This window comes from Panulirus ornatus, chromosome 15, assembly GCF_036320965.1.
Source record: "Panulirus ornatus isolate Po-2019 chromosome 15, ASM3632096v1, whole genome shotgun sequence".
Lineage (NCBI taxonomy): Eukaryota > Metazoa > Arthropoda > Malacostraca > Decapoda > Palinuridae > Panulirus > Panulirus ornatus.
Window position 1 is genome coordinate 2836767 of NC_092238.1, and position 27692 is coordinate 2864458.

The 27692-nt window shown below is 44.9% G+C and overlaps 1 protein-coding gene and 1 long non-coding RNA gene across 2 annotated transcripts; both read left to right on the forward strand.

Annotated features, from left to right (window-relative positions):
• Positions 1–697: 697 nt before the first annotated feature.
• On the forward strand, positions 698–25902 carry LOC139753679 (octopamine receptor beta-2R-like). Its single transcript, XM_071670354.1, has 3 exons — positions 698–763; positions 7108–7552; positions 18114–25902. Exon 3 carries the CDS (start codon positions 18208–18210, stop codon positions 19879–19881), a length of 1674 nt encoding a protein of 557 aa, XP_071526455.1. The 5' UTR covers positions 698–763; positions 7108–7552; positions 18114–18207; the 3' UTR covers positions 19882–25902.
• On the forward strand, positions 714–27692 carry LOC139753680 (uncharacterized). Its single transcript, XR_011713747.1, has 2 exons — positions 714–1427; positions 27339–27692. It is a non-coding gene; the product is annotated as an uncharacterized lncRNA (long non-coding RNA).

The window sequence follows — 27692 nt, forward strand, 5'->3', positions numbered from 1 at the left end:
AACACACGCTAGTCTTAGCCGCACTAGCTTCCAGGAAGACACAGGTATACTTCTTGGCTACTGCAGGCTCTTGGAGGACATGTATACTTCTTGGCTACTGCAGGTTCCTGGAGGACATGTATACTTCTTGGCTACTGCAGGTTCCTGGAGGACATGTATACTTCTTGGCTACCGCAGGTTCCTGGAGGACAGACGTGTGTGCACGAGTATTCATCTGGTATTCCTCACTCGTTACTCGTATATCAGGTGGTTCCATTCATCCACCTTCCTGGAAATGGTATTTTGGCTCACTTCTTCCCTCACAAGTTTCCCGTCTGAACGGAAGCTTCCCCGTGTGGTATATGCCTTGGGGTGGTTCTGAGACACGGGTTCTGAGGTGCTTATTATTAAGGATTTCTTAATCATCTTTTAAGTCACGTATTGCTCATTTAATTACCAATTGCACAATAGTCCTTAATGTAAGTATGCTAAAGACAATGGTGAACGAAAAGTGTACATTCTTTATAAAGCATCAAATTTGAACCAATAATTAAAGGTAACATTTAGGCAAACAACAATTAAGAGGTAATGTGAATGAGTAATGAAGAGGAGGAGGAGGCGGAGGGGGGAGGGGGAGGATTGTGGAGGGGGCAAGGGGGGGGGGGGGGGGGGGGGTTAGGGCTTGGTTTGGCACAGAGAGCCAGCCAGGCGGGCCTCAGTCACCCGCTCGACATCGTAGAGGTCGAACGTCCGTGGGGTCGTCCACGTCGCCGACGCTCGCGAGGTGGGAGAAGGAATTTACTCGCAGGTGGTGCGGGAATGCCTTCGTGGTCCGCGATTACTTCCTCATGGGTCGATGTAATTCCCATGGTATTGCCACACATTTTATGGTCGTCAGTTTGCACCACGTCCCTGGAGAAATAATTACCACTCGAAACAAGTTGGAGAGAGAGACAATCATCATCAAACGATGCGATAGTTATCGCTGGAATCAATAATTACTTGGTGATGGAACAGCATCAATGTGGTACGAAAACTTTTAAGATTTTCTCAAGGACGAATTATGTTGTGATCTAACTTTTTCTTCAGGCCAAAAAAAAAAAAAAAAATCATCAGGCAGTTATATAATCCATAACAATCATATCAATAAACCTTAAATAAATCAATTACGATGATGATAAGGTCAGTGACGAAGGACTGTATTGCAACCTGAACAATATCAACTCATGACTAAGTCAAGTAAAAAGGTGTCGAGGTAAATGTGAGAAAAGCGTCAAGTGGAAAAAATACGACTGAATCAGTTAAGATGAATTATGAGGGTTTGTCCCTTCAAAGAAAACGAGGATTTCCATGACTTTCTAACTGTGCTGGAGACAGTACACTGGTGCAGCTCCTCCCAGCCTCATGCATTATGATGATTGCAAGCCCACACTTCCAGCTCCTGGGAGGTTCGTGTTAAGCAACACCTAAGACTATGGTTCCAGAAAAAAGTAATCTTAATTATATGCTAAACTTATTTATAATATATATATATATATATATATATATATATATATATATATATATATATATATATATATATATATATATATATATTGCAAAAGGGTCACAATTTTGCGCGGATCAAGATATTCCTATGAGTCCACGGGGAAAATGAACTTTTCGTGTTTCATTTTCCCCGTGGACTCATAGGAATATATATATATATATATATATATATATATATATATATATATATATATATATATATATATATATATATATATATATACGGAATCGTTGACTTAATTTAGAGTCTAACTCAAGACTTTTCCTTGATTCAATTTTCTGCATGAACAACTTGACAGTGATTTATAAAAAGTCTCAAGATACTAAATTGGGTTCTACATCCACCAGTCTGAACTACGGTGTCGAGACGGTTTACAACACAACAGGGGCGGTGTGTTGTAAACCATTGTGTTCTGTGAACTGACTGGTGGAAAAAAAAAAAAGGACTTTAGATTGAAATATGTTAATTTATGTATGAAGTTCCGACACTGATAGAAAAACGTAAAGTTTATGGCATAGTAGGTGGTGTTAATAGCAGAGGTAAACCTGCAGCCGCGAGCCGGTTTACTTCCAGCTGAGGGATACGTAACCAACAGTTAGTTCACTGTGAGTCATATGACCGACAGGAGGTTTACTTCCAGTCGTGGTTAATTTGCCAGGAGGCATTTTACTTTCCGCTGTGGGTCATGTAACCAAGAGGCAGTTTACTTCCCGCTGTGAGCCATGTAACCAAGAGGCGGTTTACTTACAGCAGTGGACCATGTAACCAAGAGGTAGTTTGTCTGCAACAGTGGACCACGTAACCAAGAGGCAGTTTACTTCCATCTGTGGGTCATATAAAAGAGGTAGTTTACGAGTAGCAGGGATTAACGTAACCAAGAGATGGTTTAATTCTACCAGTAATATCAATTAACCATGAGAAAAATTATGCCAGCTGGGAGTACGTGTAACCAAGAAGTGGTTTACACTGTGGGTAAGAGTGACCAAGTTGTAGTTTACTTTCCACTGTGGGTAAGTGTAACCAAGAGATGGTTTACTCTGTGGGTATGTGTGACCAAGATGTAGTTTACTTCCCACGGTAGGTACATGTAACCAAGAGCTAGTTTACAGTGAGGGTACGTGTAACCAAGAGGTAGTCTACTTCCACCTGTGGGACATGCAAGTCACATAATCTAACCACAAGACCATGTAAACTACACACCTGGCTAACCACATGGCTAAGTAAACTACAAACCAATTACTTAATCACAACACCTGGTAAACTACATGAAAGGGTAAACTGTAGCATGGCACGGCACACATCGTAAGGAACAAATTAATTGATTTAAATAAGATCTAAGCTTTTTTTTTATAAATTGTTTAACGAACTTTTCTCGTTGATCAATAATATAAACCAAGGGACACACTCTAGTTGATGAAAATACATTCAGACTGAACACTTGGTTTGAACCACGTAATAATAATGAAGATGATAATGATAATAATAATAATAGTAATGATAATAATAATAATTATAATTATAATAATAATAATTATGATAGTAATTCCGGACACAGAAAGCCAGGCCAGATGTGATCTTATTTTATCTTCTGAGGCAAATAAATGAGAGGCTGCACAGAAGGGAACCCAGATATTTGATTATGAAATGAGGGTCGCTCCCGCTCGGCCAGATCTGTGGCAGACTAAAGAATTCACTGAGGACTGACGAGGTCTTGCCAGCAGAATTCTTCATCTTTATGTAAATAAATTATCCATAAATAAAGTTCATCTTAAATACGCAAACCATAAAATGACACGAATTTCCAGTAATTTATTGGTAATTCAACATAACAAATGGTTGTTAAGCGTTTCTTGTATTTCCATAAAGTATTTCAGACACGAGGCACATGCTCTACAATTCCGAACACCTCGTTTTCTGATGAACTTTTTATCACAGGCAACATCTGGCAAACACAAGTAATTACTATCATGAAAAACAAAAATAATTAGCAACAGACTACACATTAATTATTTTCTTAATATAAACATTTAAAAGCCTTCATTAATTTTGTCTCCGTAATGACCGTCAGAAATAATTAGGTGCTATTGGAGATCATAACAGTTTAATGATATCTTTCTTGAGGGATCTTCAGTGTTGGAGAAGACGGCCTCTCCACCCTTCTCCATCCTCCCTCACTGACTGGGCTTGCACAGCACCAACGAGGTGGAAATAATCATTACTCTCATGATTACAACTGATAATACTCATTACTCCCATGATTACAACTGATAATAATCATTACTATGATGATTATAACTGATACTAATCATTACTATGATGATTACAACTGATAATAATCATTACTATGATGATTATAACTGATACTAATCATTACTATGATGATTACAACTGATAATAATCATTACTATGATGATTATAACTGATACTAATCATTACTATGATGATTATAACTGATACTAATCATTACTATGATGATTACAACTGATAATAATCATTACTATGATGATTATAACTGATACTAATCATTACTATGATGATTATAACTGATACTAATCATTACTATGATGATTACAACTGATAATAATCATTACTATGATGATTATAACTGATACTAATCATTACTATGATGATTATAACTATGGTTATGACCATAACAATCATGTACATACATCAACCTCCAGGATCACGGGGTCATTAATCATGGGGTATGTATGGACTACCGACTCTACGGATGACGATAGAACGGACCTGTTAGAGTCAGCTTTGTTAGAGTCAGCTTTGTTAGAGTTAGCGTTGTTAGAGTCAGCTTTGTTAGAGTCAGCTTTGTTAGAGTCAGCTTTGTTAGAGTTAGCGTTGTTAGTCAGCGTAGTTAGAGTCAGCGTTGTTAGATTCATCTTTATTAGAGTCAGCGTTGTTAGAGTCAGCGTTGTTAGAGTCAGCGTTGTTAGCGTCAGCGCTGTTAGAGTCAGCTTTGTTAGGTGGAGAGACCCGTCACCAACACTTCTAAATGGTGGAGAACCCCAACACTTAATGATGGAGATACCAACCACTAACACTTAGTGGTGGAGACACACCCGCTCCAACACCCTCAAAGGTGGAGACGCCAACCCTGCCACTATTGATGGTGTACACACCAACGCTCACACTGATGGAGATAAGAGACAAAGGTTCCCTGATGTTGGCGATAACGCCCTCATTAGTGGTACCACCGGCCCCAACCTTCTCCAGCTGGTGGAGATGATTTCCCCCAAAACTGGCAACAGTGAGTATGTCCATCGCTCTTAATGTTGGAGTGAGGTTACCCACCATTCCTCATGATGGAGAAACTGGTTCGTGCCTCGTTTGGTGGCGGAGTTGTTGTCCCCAACACCCTCTTAATGGTGGAGATACCATCCCCAACACCCATAATACAGAGGACAGTTCCCGGATCCACTTACGTGAAAATTACCTTTTTACTATCATAATCCTCTTACCGGTCCACATAATGGTTCCCTTAATGGTTCTCTTAATGGTCAACTTAATGGTTCTCATAATGGTCCACTTAATGGTTCACTTAATGCTTCTCTTAATGGTCCACTTCATGATCTTCTTAATGGTCCATTTAATATTCAACTTGATGGTTCTCTTAATGGTCCTTTTGTTGGGCCACTTGATTCTCCCCTTAATGGTCCTCGTAAAGACCCCTCTCATGGTTCTGTTAATGGTCCTCGTGATGGTTGCCGCCATGATGGTCCTCTTGATGGTTGCCGCCATGATGGTCCTCTTGATGGCATCATCAACAAAGCTGTTTGGGTATGGACGCCACCAGCACAGCTTGCCCAAGGGTCTACCACCAACCCCCCAGATTACGAGGGGGGGACGCAACAGCGAACCCCCACAGATTACGGGGGGACGCAACAGCGAACCCCCACAGATTACGGGGGGACGCAACAGCGAACCCCCACAGATTACGGGGGGACGCAACAGCGAACCCCCACAGATTACGGGGGGACGCAACAGCGAACCCCCAAAGATTACGGGGGGACGCAACAGCGAACCCCCAAAGATTACGGGGGGACGCAACAGCGAACCCCCACAGATTACGGGGGGACGCAACGGCGAACCCCCACAGATTACGGGGGGACGCAACGGTGACTCTTAAATCAAGTGGAGGTGGACCAATACCCCCGTCTCTTGAACACATCAGATCAAAGAGGAGGTCTTCCCCAACCCCCCCAGCCCACAGGTTAACCAGCCATCATAGACGTAAGTAGCCTCAGTCGACTCCCCCGACCTGCCACCGCTCCTGAAGACGATGGTAAAGTAAGAGGCTCTACGTGCGTGCGTGCATGCGTCCATGCGTCCGTGCGTCCGTGCAGCTCTTCCTCACAACATCTCTCTTGTGCTTCGCTCGGGCTGATATCTTTTTTGCCTTTCCCACCACTGAAAAAATAACTTCCGGTCCAGGGTGAAGGGATAACTATTTTCCGCTTTACTGCGTAAGTGGGTTTGAGAAATAAGCTTCCTCCCACCAGCAGGTTAAGGAAATAAGGCTTTTTTTTCACGTCGATGGCTTGCAAAAAAATAAGCTTCATCACTCCAGTGGGTTAGATAAATAAGCTTCCTCACACCAGTGGGTTAAAGAAATAAGCTTTAATACACCAGTGGGTTAAAGAAATAAGCCTCATCACGCCAGTGGGTTAAAGAAATAAGCCTCATCACGCCAGTGGGTTAAAGAAATAAGCCTCATCACGCCAGTGGGTTAAAGAAATAAGCCTCATCACGCCAGTGGGTTAGAGAAATAAGCTTCATCACTCCAGTGGGTTAAAGAAATAAGTTTCGCCAGGAGAGGGAAGGACCCCCCCCCCTCGTTATCCAGGATACAAGAACTGACAATTGCTTCATCAGAATAACTTCCTGGGTTGTGCGGAGTCGAACAACGTCACATCTTCCACTTGCATCGGTCACGAACCAGCGGATCCTTTTACCAGAGTCGCTCCAATTTTTCTTCGTTATGCAGAGTCTTTACAGACGCGTTTCTTCGTTAGCGTAATGCGTCCATGTGGCCAGGTTTGAACTGTGATATAGAAGGTGTTTGATCTCCCTCTCCGCAAAGGAATTGGTGAAGTTCTCTTGTCGTATTGTTTCCTCTCACTTTACTCCCTCATTACAGAACTTCACAAGCCATCACAGTCGCTCGTGTCCTCATTATGCTATTCTTAAACTATCTTTGACCCTTAGGATATATATATATATATATATATATATATATATATATATATATATATATATATATATATATATATATATATATATATATATCTTCAGCAGCACTCTATAACCCTGATACTTTATCTGTCGTGTTTCTAATAGGAGTATAGGGGCATTAATCGTCTTCAGTTACTTAAAGAATACCCTATGGAGTCATGTTATTATCACTTACATTGCCAACATAACCAGACGTAAGGCTATCAAAAGTCTGTCCTGGGAATTGATATATGTTATTCCCAGGACGAGCAGAGTCTCTGTGTGTGAGAGCAGCTGTGGCAAGGATCCCAGGACCAACTATAGTATGTCTTACCTTCGCTTTTCCTCTCCAGGATTATTTTTGGAAAAAAAATGACCTTGCTAGTGAGCTGGCGAGTCTGACAAATATATAATTAATGAAAAGACATGACGCTCTTGTGAGTGTGAGATGACAGAAATGAGAAAATGGTCTGAAAACATTTTCCCATGATATCTGATCATCGGATGGAAGTGACAGAAGCAAGATAGAAAAACAGAAGAGCCTGAACAACCCCCCGCCTGGAGCAGTGTTTGTGGTGTTGGTGGCACAGTAGGCAGCTGCGGCCGCTGGTGGCAACAGCTGGCGGCAGTGCAGGGGGTAGTTGTGGTTGTTGGTAGTGGTGGCAGCAGGAAGGAGAGGTGCTGGCGATTCGGGATGAAGGAGGAACCATGTCTGGAGAGGTGGTCGACATCCACGTTACTGCCACTCGACCCTACCGCTTCGCTCTTCAACCTGTCGCACTTCCAACCCGCTCTGAGGTAAGTCCGCAAACCCTTCCCTTCAGTTCCCTCCATGAGAGAGAGAGAGAGAGAGAGAGAGAGAGAGAGAGAGAGAGAGAGAGAGAGAGAGAGAGAGAGAGAGAGAGAGAGAGAGAGAAAGAGAGAGAGAGAGAGAGAGAGAGAGAGAGAGAGAGAGAGAGAGAGAGAGAGAGAGAGAGAGAGAGAGAGAGAGAGAGAGAGAGAGAGAGAGAGAGAATGATATACGAAACTTCAGGAGGCATTCGAGCCTTCGAGGCGGGAGAGAGAAATCCCTCCCGTGAGCTCCTTCAGCCTATCCGTCGGGCGGCCGTGCTGAGCGAGGCTGCTCTGGCAGACGTATGGTTCGTTAGCGGCAATGTGAAGGGACGTAGGCGGCAGTCTGCCAGCTCACGGCGTGAGCCAGGAGGAGGAGGAGGAAGGGAGAAATAATGCTACGTCTTGGCCGGCAGAGCCACATCATACCATACGAGCGTGGAGAGGCCTCATCTGCCCACGGACGGGATCCTCGCCCGCGAGCCAAACCTGACACCCACATTCTACACGGCCGTGTTTTACGGCAAGTGGTGCGTGGCTTTGTGCCACACACCTGCCACGACACCTTGAGTAAATAATCAAATATAGGGCAGGCACGCGAGGATCACCACGCCTTCGCGAGAAATGTGTGTCTAAAAGATCGAGATCTTGAAATACTCGCGAGATGTTGGCTCGAGAGAGGTAAACAACGGCAACCGTGGCATCAATACACCTCACCCCCCGGGGTGGTTGTTGGTGCAGGGGAGGGTTGTGGTTGTTGGTGCAGGGGAGGGTTGTGGTTGTTGGTGCAGGGGAGGGTTGTGGTTGTTGGTGCAGGGGAGGGTTGTGGTTGTTGGTGCAGGGGAGGGTTGTGGTTGTTGGTGCAGGGGAGGGTTGTGGTTGTTGGTGCAGGGGAGGGTTGTGGTTGTTGGTGCAGGGGAGGGTTGTGGTTGTTGGTGCAGGGGAGGGTTGTGGTTGTTGGTGCAGGGGAGGGTTGTGGTTGTTGGCGCAGGGGAGGGTTGTGGTTGTTGGTGCAGGGGAGGGTTGTGGTTGTTGGTGCAGGGGAGGGTTGTGGTTGTTGGTGCAGGGGAGGGTTGTGGTTGTTGGTGCAGGGGAGGGTTGTGTTTGTTGGTGCAGGGGAGGGTTGTGGTTGTTGGTGCAGGGGAGGGTTGTGGGTGCTGGTGCAGGGGAGGGTTGTGTTTGTTGGTGCAGGGGAGGGTTGTGTTTGTTGGTGCAGGGGAGGGTTGTGGTTGTTGGTGCAGGGGAGGGTTGTGGGTGCTGGTGCAGGGGAGGGTTGTGGTTGTTGGTGCAGGGGAGGGTTGTGTTTGTTGGTGCAGGGGAGGGTTGTGTTTGTTGGTGCAGGGGAGGGTTGTGGTTGCTGGTGCAGGGGAGGGTTGTGTTTGTTGGTGCAGGGGAGGGTTGTGGTTGTTGGTGCAGGGGAGGGTTGTGTTTGTTGGTGCAGGGGAGGGTTGTGTTTGTTGGTGCAGGGGAGGGTTGTGGTTGTTGGTGCAGGGAGGGTTGTGGTTGTTGGTGCAGGGGAGGGTTGTGTTTGTTGGTGCAGGGGAGGGTTGTGGTTGTTGGTGCAGGGGAGGGTTGTGTTTGTTGGTGCAGGGGAGGGTTGTGGTTGTTGGTGCAGGGGAGGGTTGTGGTTGTTGGTGCAGGGGAGGGTTGTGGTTGTTGGTGCAGGGGAGGGTTGTGTTTGTTGGTGCAGGGGAGGGTTGTGGTTGTTGGTGCAGGGGAGGGTTGTGGTTGTTGGTGCAGGGGAGGGTTGTGGTTGTTGGTGCAGGGGAGGGTTGTGGTTGTTGGTGCAGGGGAGGGTTGTGGTTGTTGGTGCAGGGGAGGGTTGTGGTTGTTGGTGCAGGGGAGGGTTGTGGTTGTTGGTGCAGGGGAGGGTTGTGTTTGTTGGTGCAGGGGAGGGTTGTGGTTGTTGGTGCAGGGGAGGGTTGTGGTTGTTGGTGCAGGGGAGGTTGTGGTTGTTGGTGCAGGGGAGGGTTGTGGTTGTTGGTGCAGGGGAGGTTGTGGTTGTTGGTGCAGGGGAGGGTTGTGGGTGCTGGTGCAGGGGAGGGTTGTGGTTGTTGGTGCAGGGGAGGTTGTGGTTGTTGGTGCAGGGGAGGTTGTGGTTGTTGGTGCAGGGGAGGTTGTGGTTGTTGGTGCAGAAGGTGTGTTGTGAATACTGCTGGACGACAATATTGCTAGTGTTGGCTTGACGCCCCACATGGTTTCACGACAACACAGAACATGACAGTCTCAGATGTTCTCGAGAGCAACAATGAAAAACGTTATTCTTGTTCTCATAACAAGTGGTGAAGGTGTTAACAGCTGGCCATGTTACATTCGGAGAGGCACAACTGCGGAATTAACTGTCACCATTTTACAGGAGTATCTTTTGAAAGTACAAGTACCATGAAGATCATAAACTGTACCTTGTTTCGATAGTAGTCGTAGTAACAGTAGTAGGTTTGAGAGAGAGAGAGAGAGAGAGAGAGAGAGAGAGAGAGAGAGAGAGAGAGAGAGAGAGAGAGAGAGAGAGAGAGAGAGAATCTTGCCAGCATCGTCCAGGTGTCTGAGTTGTGTACCCAACACATAAATTACTCAAGACATCTATACCACCTTCAGCCATGTCTTCCGCCTCCCAGTATGTCGCCCAACGTCCTTAGATCCAACTCCTCAACTGACGCGATCTTAACCCTATTATACTTCCAACAAAACCTTCTCTTGTGATCTTAACTCCAGCCTAATACCCCTTTCATCATACTGGCAAGGAGGAATATTCATAAGGGTGTGAGTCATGGTTGACAGTAAGGAGCTGTTGGCCCTTATTGGTATCGTGGATGGTATCTGAGGACATTTTGGTTAGAATATGGGGTTGAAGACCCTTTACGAGGGTTCAATATTGTCTTGAAACAGAAACATCAACGGGATGGGATGCTGTTGCCATAACATCCGCTTACGATAGGTGTAGTTAATGGTTCTGTGTGTGTGTGTGTGTGTGTGTGTGTGTGTGTGTGTGTGTGTGTGTGTGTGAGAGAGAGATTACTCTTTTTGTGTTTTATGGGGAGAGAGTTTTACACTCGTGTTGCCACGTCCTCTTAATCTTGTATATTTATAATAACAATATCAATTATGATAATAATAATAATGATAATGATAATAATAATAATAATAATAATGATAACAATAATAATAATGATAATAATAATAATAATAATAATAATAATAATAATAATAATAATAATAATAATGATAATAATAGTAGTAGTAGTAAACAGAATGATATAATGAAGATATAGTAAGATGTGAAAGCCATGTGTGAGAGTAAGCGTGGCGACACTGCAGGAGTGGATGGGATTGCAGGTATGTATCTCACGACTGAGGGCTGGGGTACAGTGTGGTCGGCAGGTTTCGTCAGGTTTTTCGACGTTCGTGCCAAAGTCAGGCACAGGGTGGGAGAGGAAGTTATGGTCCTGGATTAAGGGACGCAAGGATGGGGGAAGTCGAGGCGGTTTCTGTAAGGGTAAAGATGGGCATGTCTGATGGCACAGTAGTCCCATTAGCTGTGTATGGGGGCGAGTCTTCGGCCGTGAACGCAGGAGAGGGAGGGAATGTGTTGGACATGCAAGGTCTGAGGAGGATATACGGTGTGTGACAGACGACCCGCGTCAGGAACGACAATACCAGGCAGAAGCAGCGTCAGGGTAAATGCAAGTCTTGATGGAGAGGGTCGACAAGGGCGTGCTGAACTACCTCGAACATGTATGGAAAAGGAGCAACGAAAAACTGACTGATAGGGTCTATGTAAGAGAAGAGGGAGGAGCAATAGGATGGAGGATATTGGGCTCTGAACATTCCGGAGGGCGAGGTGTGCACTGGGGCGACGGGTTGTCAGTGGTCTGAGCGATGGCATATTGAGGCAGGTGGGATACACCAGGGGACAGTGTGTGGGACTTGGCTGTAGACGGTGGGCTGTGGGGTCGGTGCATTGATACATGACTGACAGAGACTGGATGTGGGCGAGAGAGGATACTGTACATGTGTTCCTGATGCTACCTTGTTAAGGCATGAAAGACAGTTATATATATATATATATATATATATATATATATATATATATATATATATATATATATATATATATATATATATATATATATATTATATATATATATATATATATATATATATATATATATATATATATATATATATATATATATACTGAATTTGAGATGGCTATGGTTGGGGGGGGGAACGCAACTATATAACTGGGCTACCACAAAAACACTACTAATTCTACTATTGATAATAATATTAATAATATAACTGATGACAACAACCAAAATTAGAAAATATACTAAAATACATATAACAATAAAGAAGTGTGTGTGTGTGTGTGTGTGTGTGTGTGTGTGTGTGTGTGTGTGTGTGTGTGTGTGTGTTTTCGTCTGTCTGTTTGCTTGTATATATGTGTGATTTTTCCGTGTGTGCGTTTGTCAGTTTACCCATTTGTCTGTTTACCTCACCACACCAGACCAGACACGACCATTAATCTCGAGAGGGAAAGTCAGTGTGAGAGATAAAGACGAGGAGTGAACTTAGCGAGGGTGAGGCTGGAAATCCTCCTCCCTTATTGTAGTAGAGTCGTCATGGGTGCCTTAATCCCCTTACCATGGCAACCCCTTATGCTCTCTATCTCTCTATCTCTAATATATATATATATATATATATATATATATATATATATATATATATATATATATATATATACAGCTCGCTGGAAAAGGTGAACAGCTGGGTTGGCTGCGGGCCAATCGCTGCTCCTGGGATTCGAATCATTGACTTCATATGATATAATTCTCTTTTGAATGACGTTAAACGTAAGTGGTAAGAATAATTGGATTTCACTGCAAATAAACCCCCCCAAAAAAAAAAAAAAAATCGATCTTATGAATGTTTTTGGTCAATGAAGAGCACAAATTTCGTACGAAAATGATGTGATTTTCGATATTTACCATTCACTATATTCCATTACCGCAGGGCAAGAATAAGGCAGAAAATTTCACGAGATGAACGTAATGAAAGGAATATTTTTCGAGAAAGGAAACTGGAAAACTTTTCCATCGTCAGCAGGTTTGTTCTCTGGGTAACGTGAGCGCCAGGAAGAGGACCAAAGCAGACTGCCAGACATGTATGAAATATTGGAGGCTCGAGTTACCTCAGCCTCATTAACATTCTCTTGCTCTGTCGATCAAAAAAAAAATAAAGTCATACAAGAGAAACAATAAATGCGGGAGGAAAAATAGGAGATTGGAATTGAAATAAAAGAAATGTACTTGTTGTTTGAACAATGGACGCTGGAAATGTGGGACGAATTTCATGCTTTTTTGTTTTGTTTTTTTTTGTATTGTTTTATTGTCTGTCTGACGACTGAGTTGTGAAGGTCCGGGGCGCTGGTGCAGGTCAGGTCAGACGTCCACCCGTCTATTCTGGTGGTAGCAGACACACAGGACACAAGTGAGGGCACCGAGGGTGTGACCTGGGTAGACCGTGACCTTATGGGACGACCTGAGACGTTGCAAGTGACCCCCATCGTGACCTTGCATCATGAAGGCCCGACACACACACACACACACACACACACACATACACACACACACACACACACACACACACGACAGACCGTCGTAATCAGTCGCCTCATTCCCCCTCCTCAGCAGCGGACGCCACTCCTTCAACTCCCCCACAACAAACGTGAACTTCAGACAGTAAGTTATGTATGGTGCGACGTGCGGTCGCTGCAGACAAGACGGGACGATAATTCTGCCTTGAGATATTCTATTTCTGGGAAGGTTTATGATACGTGAGGGGAAGAAGGACCTGAAGATTAGCACGACCCGTGAGGGGAAGGACCTGAAGATTATGACGACCCGTGAGGGGAAGGACCTGAAGATTAGCACGACCCGTGAAGGGAACGACTTAAGATTAGCACGACCCGTGAGCTTAATGACCTAATCACTGGTACGACCCATCATTTTAACGACCTGAAGATTACATTTGACTAAGGAGAGACAGGAACCAGACGGGCAGATATTTTTTCTGATCATCAGTTGTCCAAAGAAAAGTTCATAGATTTTTCTCTTTACTATTAATCTACGCCTCGATACCGTTTTCTTTCACTAACGTTCCTCATACATTTTCATTGACGACTCGGAGAGAGAGAAGCTCGATTTCCAGTATGATATTGAGAGTGGTATTCCGGCCTCCTGGGAAACCCACTGACTGGGACGGTGGCATCAATAGGGACAATATTTGTGGGAGGAATATTTACTGAGTCACCAGAAATTCCCTCCCAAGATGTGGCAGGCAACCACATTCGACAGGTTCCAGCTCAGGCCATTCAGAAAAATAAGAGAGAATATCAGGACAGGATCGAACACCATTACAGTAAGGTATAGGCCAGGATCGAATCCCATTACAGTAAGTTATAGAAAGGGATCGAATCCCATTACAGTAAGTTATAGAAAAGGATCGAATCCCATTACAGAAAGTAATAGGAAAGGATCGAATACCATTACAGTAATAGGAAAGGATCGAATATCACTTCAGTACATGCAGAGGCTCTTGAGCAATCTGAACACACGATAACTGTATCGTTGTTCTGAATAATAAAGTACTGTAAACATTTGCATGAGGCGGTAAACACAACACTTTTTTTCATAAACAACACAGCATTCACGAAAAACATATCCTTTTCATGAAGCCAGGAAATTACGAATGAAAGGTAAAGCAACTCATACGGGGAGTATATATATATATATATATATATATATATATATATATATATATATATATATATATATATATATATATATATATATCCAGGAAGATAGATAGCCACTTAGGCCTGGACCCAGGTCACGCGCTCGACTGCTGCTTCCCATAGTTTGCATGCGGAGACCAACCACACGAGGGTGAACCGTTGTGACACCTTCGTCCCTCAAACAGCGGAACTGTGGGATTCTTTTCCTTCTCTCGTTGTTCTCTCTTCCTGCAAGTCTTCCATGCTTAAGACTCGGGTCTAAAAAGACACGAGAAGCCCAGATTAACTTCTACGTTCTTTTCTTTCTTATTCTTATCTTTCCTTTCTTCCAAGATGTCCATGGTTAGGGGCATGTATCTGGCCGAGCCATCTCAGCTACCAATATAGAAATGGAAAATAATGTATATTCATCTACACTGACAACTACCTCAAATACATGAAGTGACACATAGCTCCCTGGCACCAGATCCCTCCCTGGAAGAGTTTTAAGACCATAATATTTACAGGTAGACACAGAGGTGGAATACCAGGACATATACAGCACGAGCGAGGGCTGGATGTGGTGCCGTTATCTGGAAGCAGGGGTGCGTTCAAGCACCAGCCCTGGAGCGCATCTCCCACCAGTCTTCCACCCGTGGCATTCACATCTTAATATATATTGGTCATTAATAACGATCTGCATAGGAATGTCAGGGAAGACTCGTACGATCATCATCATCATCATCTACATCTTGCTCATGAAATATTCATTCATATATCATTGCTCCAGGACACCACTGTGAGTCCTGGTGTCACCCAGGACCACCTTGTGAGTGAGTCCTAGTGTTACCCAGGACCACTTTGTAAGTGAGCCCTGGTGTTACCCAGGACCACCTTGTGAGTGAGTCCTAGTGTTACCCAGGATCACTTTGTAAGTGAGCCCTGGTGTTACCCAGGACCACTTTGTAAGTGAGCCCTGGTGTCACCCAGGACCACTTTGTAAGTGAGCTCTGGTGTCACCCAGGACCACTATGTAAGTGAGCCCTGGTGTCACCCAGGACCACTTTATAAGTGAGCTCTGGTGTCACCCAGGACCACTTTATAAGTGAGCTCTGGTGTCACCCAGGACCACTATGTAAGTGAGCCCTGGTGTCACCCAGGACCACTATGTAAGTGAGCTCTGGTGTCACCCAGGACCACCTTGTAAGTGAGCTCTGGTGTCACCCAGGACCACCTTGTAAGTGAGCTCTGGTGTCACCCAGGATCTTCCAGCAGCTGCTGCAGCAGCAAGACTACGCTGCTTCCTGGGGAGTGAGTCTTGGTTGAACCTCCATCCCACCATGACCTCAGGAAGTAGCGAAGGTCTTGAGAATCAGGTGGCCATATCCCGGACACTGTGAGAGGCGCTGTCGACAAATACTGACCTCACAAGCATCTATTTCATAATGCCTTGTGTTACCTTGGTAAACAACCATCATCTGGTTCATATATGGGTCTTAAGTTACCCTCATTAAAGGCCTGGTCTGTCCTCGTAAAACTATCAAAGAGGAGGGATGTTAGAGTGGCAATTCATTAACTTAAATCATAAACCACGAGTAATCAATTCGCATTTCGTGACCTTATTTGAAACTGGAGAATAGTATTCAAGTAATCTTCACTTGGCTTGTCCGATCAGCGGTGAAACTTAGCGAATAATGATCGAAATCAAGACAGATGTAAAATGGCCCTTAAGATCTGGTCGTGTATATAGTGTGTATATTTCCTCCATCTTGAACCTGCGCCATGAACTCAGGCTGAAGCAAGTTACACACATGTAGGAGTAAAGGTTATGAGACGGGGCAACACTGGTGTACAACTCTGTCCCCGTAACACATGAATAGTGATCACACACACACACACACACACACACACACACACACACACACATTAAAGCACTAACACGTACAAACTGGCATTTCAATCTTTAATCTTCGAAATATAAGACACACATGAGATGAAAATGAAGGTATTAACACAAGCCTAGTATGCAAGACACTCTCATGAGGGCCAGCGTCCCCTGCGGTATTCAGGAAAGCTCACGAAATATTCCACCCATTCGAAAAAGTCTTTGATAAATTGCTGAATATTAAATTCCTCCGAAGATTTAATTCCTAAATATTAATTATACGGAGTCTTAATTGCTGTAGTCTAAATTCTCCATTAATCTTACTTTCACTCCAACTCTCATCTGAAATGGCATTCGTAAAGAGAACAGTTGCAACACTTCTTGTTATATAGCTTGTAAAACAAGCGTCAAGAACTCATATGACAATGACTTCACGGTGTGGATGATGATGATGATGATGATGATGATGACATAGCTGCACAACGTAACCTCTTTATCGCTCGCCAGAGAGGGAAGGGAAGGGGAGCGTGGCACAGCGCCCCGTCACCTCACTGTGCCACACACACACATCTCTGCTCAGAGGACGACACTCCCACTGGTTCCAAGATCTTCATTAGATAACAGATCCTGAATTTCATATTATCTCATCTTTGGAAAGAGTGTTTCAAGTTTTACTTGTGACGCAGCACCTGGCATTTTTCCCCTCCTTCAGTATAATTATCAGTAGAGGTAATCCTTATAGTTCCAAAACAGGTCAGACCAAATCGACTTCTGTTTCTCTGGACCCACCATGAATGTTTGGCCATCTGATCACCATTTACTTCTACCAGACATCATAATATGTCCAGTACCTAGACTGAACATTAGGCTTTGATTTGATTACTATCTCTACTGCTGGTGGGTAACACGTCCAGGAAGAATATGTGAAAGTGGACGGAGAAATGAATTTGAATATTCCCAAAATTGGCAACACCGTGAAGTGTTCTCACATACGGGTCCTCCCGGCGCTGCCTGAACCCGAAGGAAATTATGTGCGTGGGCCGAACGCCCTCCTACTACATCTATCCCGCGCGACACTCGACATATCACTCCCTACGTCCTTTATCTCGCTAGGCTACAATTACGGTATGAAAAACGCCGGTAATTATTTACTTTCCCCGCCCCATTTTGTTTCTGGGTTGGTTGTTATGATTTATGGGGTTTACGTCGTTGCAACCGCGAGCGCAACACTTGTCGGAATTTTTCGTATCTTTTCCTATTTCAGTAGAAAATAAGAGCAGGCCCAGTACGTGCTGTCCGGCTGAGAAGAGCTTTTACCTGTGTTCATATTTTGTTCCAGTAATGTTTCCAAGACGATAAATCTTGCCACGACCGGCGACTACTTCTGAAACGTATATTAGCGTTTTCTGTTTTCTTTTTTTCCCCTTTTTTATGCTTAGTGCTTGTCAGTGATTTAGATTTGATTATACTTAACAAAAGTAAATTACCAAATAAAACTAACAGTGGACCAGGCCTTCATTTATGCCTGCCCTCATCAGGGAATTTCAAATCCGTCTTGACCAAGGGACGTAATATCAAATGGGAGTCTGGACTGCTTGCCGTTCGCGTGTTGGCAACCTGGGTCGTCTGTGGCTACATTTTCTGAGGCCGCGAGACGCCAGTTCGAGGTTCCTAATGACCAAGTCAGTGATATATCAGCTTTCTCACATTACGCTGTTCTATGGGGGTAATGACAGGAATGTTTCTAAGATCATGTGTGTGGTAGCATGGCCTCCATGAGTCGTCTATATATATTCACTTGCCTTATTATTTCCCGTGTCAGGTCCCCCATGTGGTGTGGAGACTGACCGGCCCGTTGTGTGTTGCAGGACCGGCGGTGGCGGCCATGGGGGAGGCGACGTGTGAGGCTGGCGCCAGTGGGCGGGTGTGGGCGCTTGTGGTGGTGAGGTGCCGGCTTCGCTGATGGCCACACCAACGCCGTCCATGACACAGCTCTGGCTCAACACTAGCGTCGTTGAGCTGAGTACCACGGTGGCCGCTGACCTGACCGCTGCTGCTGCTACTGCTGCTACTACTGCCGGGGACGCCCCAGCGGTGAGAGACGGGAGCGGGAACGTGTCTGTGGTGTGGCCGGCCGGAGGAGGGTCGGTAGTGTGGGAGGACGTGGTGGTGCTGGTTGTCAAGTGTTTCCTGATGGGGAGTATCATCGTGGTGTCGGTGATGGGCAACGTCCTGGTCATCGTCAGCATCGGGATGCACCATAAGCTCCAGATGCTCACCAATTACTTCCTGCTGTCGCTGGCCATCGCCGACATGCTTGTGGCCTCTTGCGCCATGACCTTCAACGCCTCCGTCGAAATATCCGGGCGGTGGCTCTTCGGCTACGTCATGTGTGACCTGTGGAACTCGTTCGATGTGTACTTCTCGACAGTGTCCATATTACACCTGTGTTGCATCAGTGTTGACAGGTACTATGCCATAGTGAAGCCGTTAGAGTACCCGCTCTACATGACCAAAGGAACGGTGCTGTGTATGCTGGCCAACGTGTGGCTGGCGCCTACCTTAATATCTTTCATTCCTATATTCCTGGGGTGGTACGCCACCGCAGACCACTTGCAGCTCCGAGCTCTCCAGCCGGAGACCTGCACCTTCGAAGTCAATAAAGTATATGCCGTTCTCTCGTCCGCCTTCTCCTTCTGGATCCCCTGCACTGTGATGGTGGTGCTCTATTACCGCATCCTGCAAGAGGCCAGGAAGCAGGAGGCGGCCATCTTGAGCCGCACCAACAGCACCTGCACTATCAATAATGTCCAGCGAAGCTCCCCAGCTTCTACGGCTCAACAGATTCTGGCGGCGTTTCGTTCTCCTCACAGACCCAGGCTGAAGAAGAGCAAGAATAAGGGAAACTACCCCCAAGAGTTCCAGCTGGGTCCCCTCCCTCGTATATCACGGTCTGACCTCACCACCGACCCAGGGTCGGTGCCAATGTACAGGTCGGGCAGTATATCTACCCCGACCCCATTCGCGAATAGAAAAATTAATAAAAACTACCTGAACGATGCGGGCCAGTTGAGCCTGCCGGTCCCACAGGAAAATTCCAGTTCGCTGGAAGTCAGTCCGCGAACAATAAGTCCAGACTTGTCCTTTAACGACGAATCAGATGAGAGAATAGACACACTTCCCAGCCCTAACCCCCAGCTGTCCCGCAGCAGCTCCATCAGCATCAATGGCCACACGGGAAGCGGCCTCCCTGTGAGGGTCATCAGCCCGGTGCCCTTCGGCAGGAGGGAGTCGTCCCTACCGGCCTCAGCCTTCGGCGGCGGCAGCGGCAGCGGCCACCCGGTGATGCGCCGGGAACACAAGGCGGCCAGGACGCTGGGCATCATCATGGGCGCCTTCATCCTCTGCTGGCTGCCCTTCTTCACCTGGTACGTGGCCATCACCATCTGCGGCGAGAGCTGCCCCTGTCCGCAGGCCGTCGTCACCACGCTCTTCTGGATCGGCTACTTCAACTCCACCCTCAACCCGTTCATCTACGCTTACTTCAGGGCCGACTTCAGGGAGGCCTTCAAGAAGACCCTACGACAGCTGAAGTGTTGTGTCCGAGAAGACGACCTGCCTGGCTCCTTCGTCTGACCCCAGCACAAGACAGCCTTCTGTTTCTTTGGGCTTTCACGTAGCTTAAATCATTTCTGTATATTTCATCTGGGGGCGCCCTACGACTGACACTGTAACCTGCTCTCCTCACATTCATCTTTGATTTAGACGCAAAAGTGTGTCAGTAATCGCATCTGGTGTGTGCCGAGTACTATGATGATTACTGTGTTACATTTGTGGATGGAGAAAGAAAACAATAATCAGGTCAGAGCAGACTCCCCCCAGGGAGTCAGTTCTGCTCTCCTTTACTAATGAACTTCAATCTTAAGAAATGTTATTATAATTTTAAGGTGTTCATTCCACTTATTTACAAAATATCCAGAGGTGTAAAAGACAGGATTTACATCTGTCAGGCTCCACTAGAATCTTAAACCATTTACTCTACGTACAGTGTCTAGAAGCAGCGTGTTAGCCTCTACTAGACTCTAGGACCATTACGCTACGTTCTGTCGGACGTGGACACAGACCAGGGGCAGCAGTAGTTAACGGTGGTTTACACGGCTGTTGGGGCCGCCGTGGAAATGACTTAACGTCACGTCCTTCACGAGGCGACAGATTGTCTTCTAATGGAAAATATGTCACTAGCGACAACCACATCCTGTAGTCTGTGAGTATTGATCGATAAGTAAGTAGCAATTTGTGAGTCAAAGTCTCAGCATCTGATCTTTACCGATTAGCAGTTCTTTGGCTCACGAATCACGACAAATATAGGAGGCTTAAACGATCACTGAATAGCCAGTCAGTACAATCAGCGGACGGCTTACCATGATTAACTGAACGATTAATTGAGAATAAGCTGTTCTCTCTCAGATCCAGGCAGTGAATACATCAACCATCAGGTGACCTACCGAGGAGAGAGAGAGAGAGAAAGAGAGACGTTCCTTGAGAGTGATGGCGCATGTGTGAATGATACTCACCATCGCAGCCACACCAGCTGGCTTTGGGATAGGTTAGGGGGTGGAGGTGGGGGCACAACAACAACATCCCCCAACCCCACCCCTTCCCACAGTGGGTCTTGACCTGTCCCCCGCCAGATACACAGATGTGTACCATGGTTCTCATGAACTCGGGCGGATAGTCTCATAACCGTTCAAAACAAGACGATCTCTCTCTCTCTCTCTCTCTCTCTCTCTCTCTCTCTCTCATTAGTAACGAGATCCTCTACCAAGACACGTGAAGCACCTATTCATAGCACACACACACACACACACACATACACACACACACGACCTCTTCTCTCACGACGGCCTTTTCACGGGGCATCGAGACGTAACGTTTCATGATAACGACGGGGGTCGTGACACGACCTTAACAACCCCTTTCGCATCGTTAACGACCTGACGTTCCTCCGACCGTCAGGGAAATCAAGCAGCGAGGGACCCGTTGTGGCCTCAGAGTCTCGGACGCAACACCCACGCTCTCATTTCTCTTCCACATGACGACACGGGAATCCATCGCGTCTCTGGGAAATCCCCGTGAGTGGAGGCGACAAGAACTCCCCGCACCGCCAGGAGCTTTCCAGGAAGTCGCTGGAACTGTTCCAGGCCGTGAGGACGTTCTGGATGAGGTCACACAATGACATTATGCCTTGATGAAGTCGCTCAACCACAGTGGCTACGCCTCTGTATCAGGACATCAATATTTTGAGATTTTATGGAACAATATCGTAACTCATAATTTTAATCCCGTTCTGTTTCCAGAATGACTTGTGGTGGAAAGTTCTATTGTACACCACTGATGACTGACAGTTTGGTCTAGATGTGAGGTTAAACTTGGGCTGAGTAACTGAAATCCTTATCATCTATCAAATTAGTTAACATCTCGTCTGGTTTGTAACTTTATCGATCTCTCTTAATCTTCAAGTTAACATCACGTCTGGGTTTTAACTCTATTGGTCTCTCTCAACTCAGTGGTGGCTGGTCTCAATCTACGGTGACTTCCCATAGATATTTATTCTTTTCTCTTAAAGAATTTGGCTAAAAGAACGCCGCTGAATCCATGAGGTCTCACGGATTCAAATGGGCGACGGTGACCGTAACTTGATCCCAGGTCACGGTGGTGACGTCTGACGAGGCCATTGGGTCACCACCGTCCGGGCCAGTGACCTAACGCTCAGGTCACACACTGTTAGGAGGCGGCTACTTCACGCAAGGTCATCTACCACAGCGTTCCAACAGCCCCGCCTCGCTGTGGGCCCAGAACACCACGATGAAAACCTGCTCACAGCATCACATATTGACGTCTGTCTGTCTGTCTGAGTTGTGAGCTGTCACCACAGGACGAGAGGGAGGAATGTTGTGCTGCTGTTGGGGGAAGTCACATACACACACCACACCTTGTTGTGTCCTGACCTCACGGCACGAGGATAACTTGAAATGATATAGTCATCCATAAACTGAACATGTCGACCGTGTGATGGGTATTCCAACGTACTGAGATAACGCAACACGCCTTAATGGCGCTTCCAGGATCCTCTGGACAGCGTCTGGAACACAGAAATGCTGGAATCCTGGACCCTTTCCGCTCCCGGAAAGGGTCCAGGATATTCAGAGAAAACTGAAGGCTGAAAAATCAGGTTCATCATTTTCTTCCGACGCTACGTTCAGGCTGGGAGAAAATGTGAAGTTGGTGGTAACAGAGAGGCAGATGGGGAACACAGATGGTACACAGATGATCGCAACTTTATAGACGGGTAACTGTCATAACAGGTGGTCATTATAGACAGGGTGTCCTTACTAACAGGTCATCCATCACGTAGGCGTGTAGCTGATGCAGTCAGGTGGTCGCTATAGGTCGGTCGTTGGTGGCGGACTGATGGTCGTCATAGACAGGTGGTCGTGGGAGAATTCCTCGTACAGCGGATCTTGACGGATAACCGTCCGTTGCTGGAGGATTGAACTGACGGACGGACGGACCTCATGCGTCCGGTCCCGGACCCAGACGCTTCCGCCACGAAAGGAGCTGTTACCCTCCACGCAGATCATGGCATGACCCAAATGTAAGCCATGGTAACCACGTGGGCAAGAACAGTTCATCACGTTATGAACGTGTTGTCCTCACGTAGGATAACACTCACATCCTGCAGCAAGCAGGAGTACGCCGTCTGGTGGCGTACAGGATCCTTATGCTACTCGGGTATATTGAGAACCCACGTTCGATACTGTAGGATACATTCCAGACTACTAGAATGGCACTTGACTTCCACTAGATAGAGTAATGATTAGATATATTATCTATTTTCTATATGTGTGTGTGTGTGTGTGTGTGTGTGTGTGTGTGTGTGTTCTGCTGTACAGGACATGTGATCAATCAACCTCTGTTTATCCCCGGGATCTGTGCAACCGCAGACGTCTACCATACACTTCTCTCAGGAGTCCTAATAATACAAGACTTGTCTTTACTTCTAAATAGCTGTAATTCATCTACTGTATTGCTCACACTCGTAGAGTTAAGTAGAGAGGGATATGGCACACATGACGCCCCCCCATCCCCACTAACACACCCCCTCCCTCCCTCCAAATAACCCCTCCTCCTCTCCCTTGTCTTCATCCCCCACCCCCCACCCCCCTTAAACTGGAAGGGTGTTGTGAAGGCACACGCGAATATATTTCAATATCTTTTTCTTTTCATTTTCGTTCCTCTGTAATATCATCACATGCAACCCTGGCTCAACATTTTTTTTCTTTTAACGACTTGTAACACGGCGTTTAGTACAGGAAGGTATGTGATCTCTGGGCAACACAAAAAAAAAATGGTATTTACATGAGAGGAATTACTTTTATCAAAATCATAACGAAAGCGAATGGTAATTATTGATGACAGAACTAACTGAGTAAGAATATATACATATATATATATATATATATATATATATATATATATATATATATATATATATATATATATATATATATATATATATATATATTGGTGGATTTACAGCAAAAGCTGTCAGTCATGTCTTATCAGTAATTGATTCTTCAGGAAAACGTAAGACAGCAAAACCAACAAGAATGACTGTTCACTCCGTTTACAGTTTGGCGTAGTAATACATTTCAAGTAGTTCCTCCGCTGTGCAGCCATCGTTTCCAACGCACACAGACGGACAGAAACACAGATTTACTAACATACCTTCACCTCGAAGCTGTTAACTATGAAGCAACACTTCAGTCAGAGCGCCGTAGTTTTCTTTCTGTATTTCTGGAAAAGAAGCGAATTTCACAGTCTCTGTAGAGATGCGGTCATGTGAAAATGGTTCAGTCTTCCATACGGCGTTAACATTATAAACTCCGTTTTCTCTTTATTTAAAGACTTTGGTGCTATTCCTAAATTGTTGGAACGGAATTATAAACTTCAAAGCTGATTCAAAGTCTTCTTTTAGTCAGACACGTTTGAATATTACAACCAGGGTTGTGCTCTGATTATAAGCTACAGCTCCAAGAGTCAGGTTAGCCTGTACAACACAAGAGAACGTTGTATAATGCAGTGTTCGATATGACATTTCAAACCGATGGTCGTAAATAGTTCAATCGTCTTAAATTGTTCAAATCTCAGTTGAGTCGATAGATAATCTGCGTGAGTCGATAGATATAACACCGAAGTAACTGGTTAACGGGCTCGGGGGGTATATAATAATCAATAATGGCGTCTATGGCGTATGGCCTTTAAGAGTTACTTCAAACACCTGAAATAAAGTATTTACGGTTTTCGACTTGTGGTTCTGGTTTTGACGATGGTGGGCTACATAGTGAACCCTAGTGGTCGAGATGGCCCGAAAACACATACAACTCACTCGCTGACTGTGTGAGATGACACGATAGAACATTCTTGAATGAATACATATACATACATACATACATACATAAATACAACATACATGCATGCATATATACATACATACAGACATAGGGCAGTGGTTGAGGAGTCAGCAAGGGTGAAGAGTCGAAGACCTAGTCTGAGTGGAAGGCCTCCTGGGAATGGAGGAAAAAAGAAATATATCTAACGATGTTGAACGTGTCGGAAAAAAAGAAATATGAAATGCGTGACATCTTTTGTTGTGGAGTGTTGTAGGTGATGGTATAAGGCAGACGCTTCCTAGATGCTCTATAGATTTCAATCTCTTTTATGTCGTCATGTATGTCAAACCCTCCGTCTATTTTCTATGGTGCCAAAGTGTTTTCTTCCAATGCCAAAAGAAACAAAAAGCACAAATCTATATTGTTGTGACGTAATAACAAGCTGCATAGATATTTCAATCTTCTAGCTCTTCTAGATAGATAGATAGATCAATATTCTAGCAACTCGACTATGATCAACGGTAGGTTTTATTTCTCACAGAAGAAATCTGTAATAATCTGGTGTTAGACATTGCGTTCAGGGCTTTGCCTCGTAATTTTGTCCTAAGAATAACAGCATTTGGGTTATCGGTTCGAGTCAGTTGGCGGACGACGAAGAGCGACACCCTCTCTCTCTCTCTCTCTCTCTCTCTCTCTCTCTCTCTATATATATATATATATATATATATATATATATATATATATATATATATATATATATATATATATCAAAAGAGCAGTCGTGCCATATTTGAAGAATGTGATTGAATCGTCTTCTGGCAGGAGTTTGCCTGATGGCTTAGGAGACGACTCTCAAGAACTGAGTTCCTCTTCCATTTCCTCGCTCCGTTGCTTCCGTTTACGCTCCATGAAATTTGTTTTAGCGAGAGCTTCGTATAAAGCAGCAGAGGAAGCCGTAAAAGGTAATTTTAGATAGTAAGTTATGGGTTGTAAACCGAGAACAGATATTCTGCAGCTGGAACATTTCGGAACCGATGCTTCACGAAGTTACGACCTAACTTAAGGGGCTTTGGGTTCGTAATTCACTGTAGGACACAACAGATACTCTTTATCTTTCCTCAGCTTTTGGTCAGACATGCAGCCGTACTGCCAACGGTTACTGTTGTGTGAGGTCACGTCACACTAAACCTTCCAATGTTGTTAATTTAATGAAGCAATCGGATGAATCGAACCCCGACCACAACCCACTTGATGCCACACACTTGGTACTCTGTGATGGACGATTATGGCGGGAAATGTTTGCTCACGTGACGACAGCTTGGTGTTTTGGCTAGACGTGGCGAAACTGGACGAGAAGATAACTAATCTGTTTACTTCACAGTGGTGTTGGCGAAGCAAGAAGGGAAGTAAGGGAGCGCACCTGCTGGCCGCACTTGAGGCAGGCTGGGGGCATTTACAACCCGCTATAACCAGGGTTATGTACCGTAGGGTCACTCAACTGGAGATGATACTCTTTGATCAGCTGGGATGAAATTCATTCCTTGAACAGAAAGACACACGAGATACAGGAAACACCGTTGAGAACACGTGAAACACTAATGAAAATTGTGTTGACTATTTTTCTCCTTTTAGTTACTATACAGTTTTCTGAGTGGATTTTATTCTTAATTTCTAGCATGGTCCCTCTCTCTATCTATCTCTAAATCTCTCTCTTTTGCATGGTGTCTCTCTGAATCTTCACTTGGGGAGACAATGGGTTGAGAGACACACCATGGGGTTAGGTTTGCTTGCTTGTGTCACAGAGTGGGATGGGCCAAGCCTAAGGAGATCGCTGGGTGTGCTCGTGAGGGATCCGCTCCCTCTGGACCCTCCCTCCTCCTCATCATACGCCAAGATAGTTATCACCGTCTCGCATAGTGTTGTGTCCTCATCCTCATCAGTGATGACCAAGACGGTCATCGGTCGTACTTCATCTGTATATGTCCTCATTAACTCTCTTCGTAATGTTTTCATTTGATCATTATCATCATTACGTTCATGTGTTATCTTTTTTTTTCCCATGGAGACATTAACGATTCTTGATGAGAATACACGTCTATGATTCATGTCTTTGTCTCGTCAACGTAGGAACATAGTTACTGTGTTAGCCAGCCACAGACAGAGCCTTCGATGTCTTGATGAAAACCCAAATAAACATCAGAGTTTAAACGACCAATTTCAAGCATACACACGTGTATATATATATATATATATATATATATATATATATATATATATATATATATATATATATATATATATATATATAATGAAGTTGGACTTTCCCTCACGACCAATCATTAATTCCTTGTGTATGGACATGTGAAGTCAACACATACACACACACTGTATATATACAGAGCAGTACTTAATGGAGATGGGCATGGAGTGGCGCTGCCGTGCCAACGCTAACACTGTCATCCTAGCACTGTTTGCAGTGCTAGAATGTCATTAGGAGATCAATGTGCTATCTTTTCTTTTGAAAGATATACATTCGCTTTGCCTCATACTGTGTGTAAGGCAATGTTAGAGATACACAAAAAAAATAAGAAAGATGTTTTATTGACAAAAAGAATTGATGTTTTCTTTTTGATTCGGTAGGACGTGTATGTCAAGGGGTTAGTTGGCATGAGAGACGCTTCACCATTGGCTAGACAAGTGTGTGTCGTCACCGGGGACGAACCATACATCTCCCCTCTTAAAAGTTATGACGTCACAAGTATCTGCTGATTGGTGTAGAGGTCGTCATTACGTTGTAACTCAGCTTCCACATTCATCTTTTGCTCATAGTCTTTTTTTTTCTTTTCCTGACCAAAAACAAGGAACAAACGCAGCGACCAATTATGGTTGTTATATTCATTTGTTTATTTTTTTCTCTCCTCATGGTCAATGTACTTCTAGCGCCATATTTGTTTATGAGAATCAGATGTGATGAAAATAAAATGTTTAACTGAA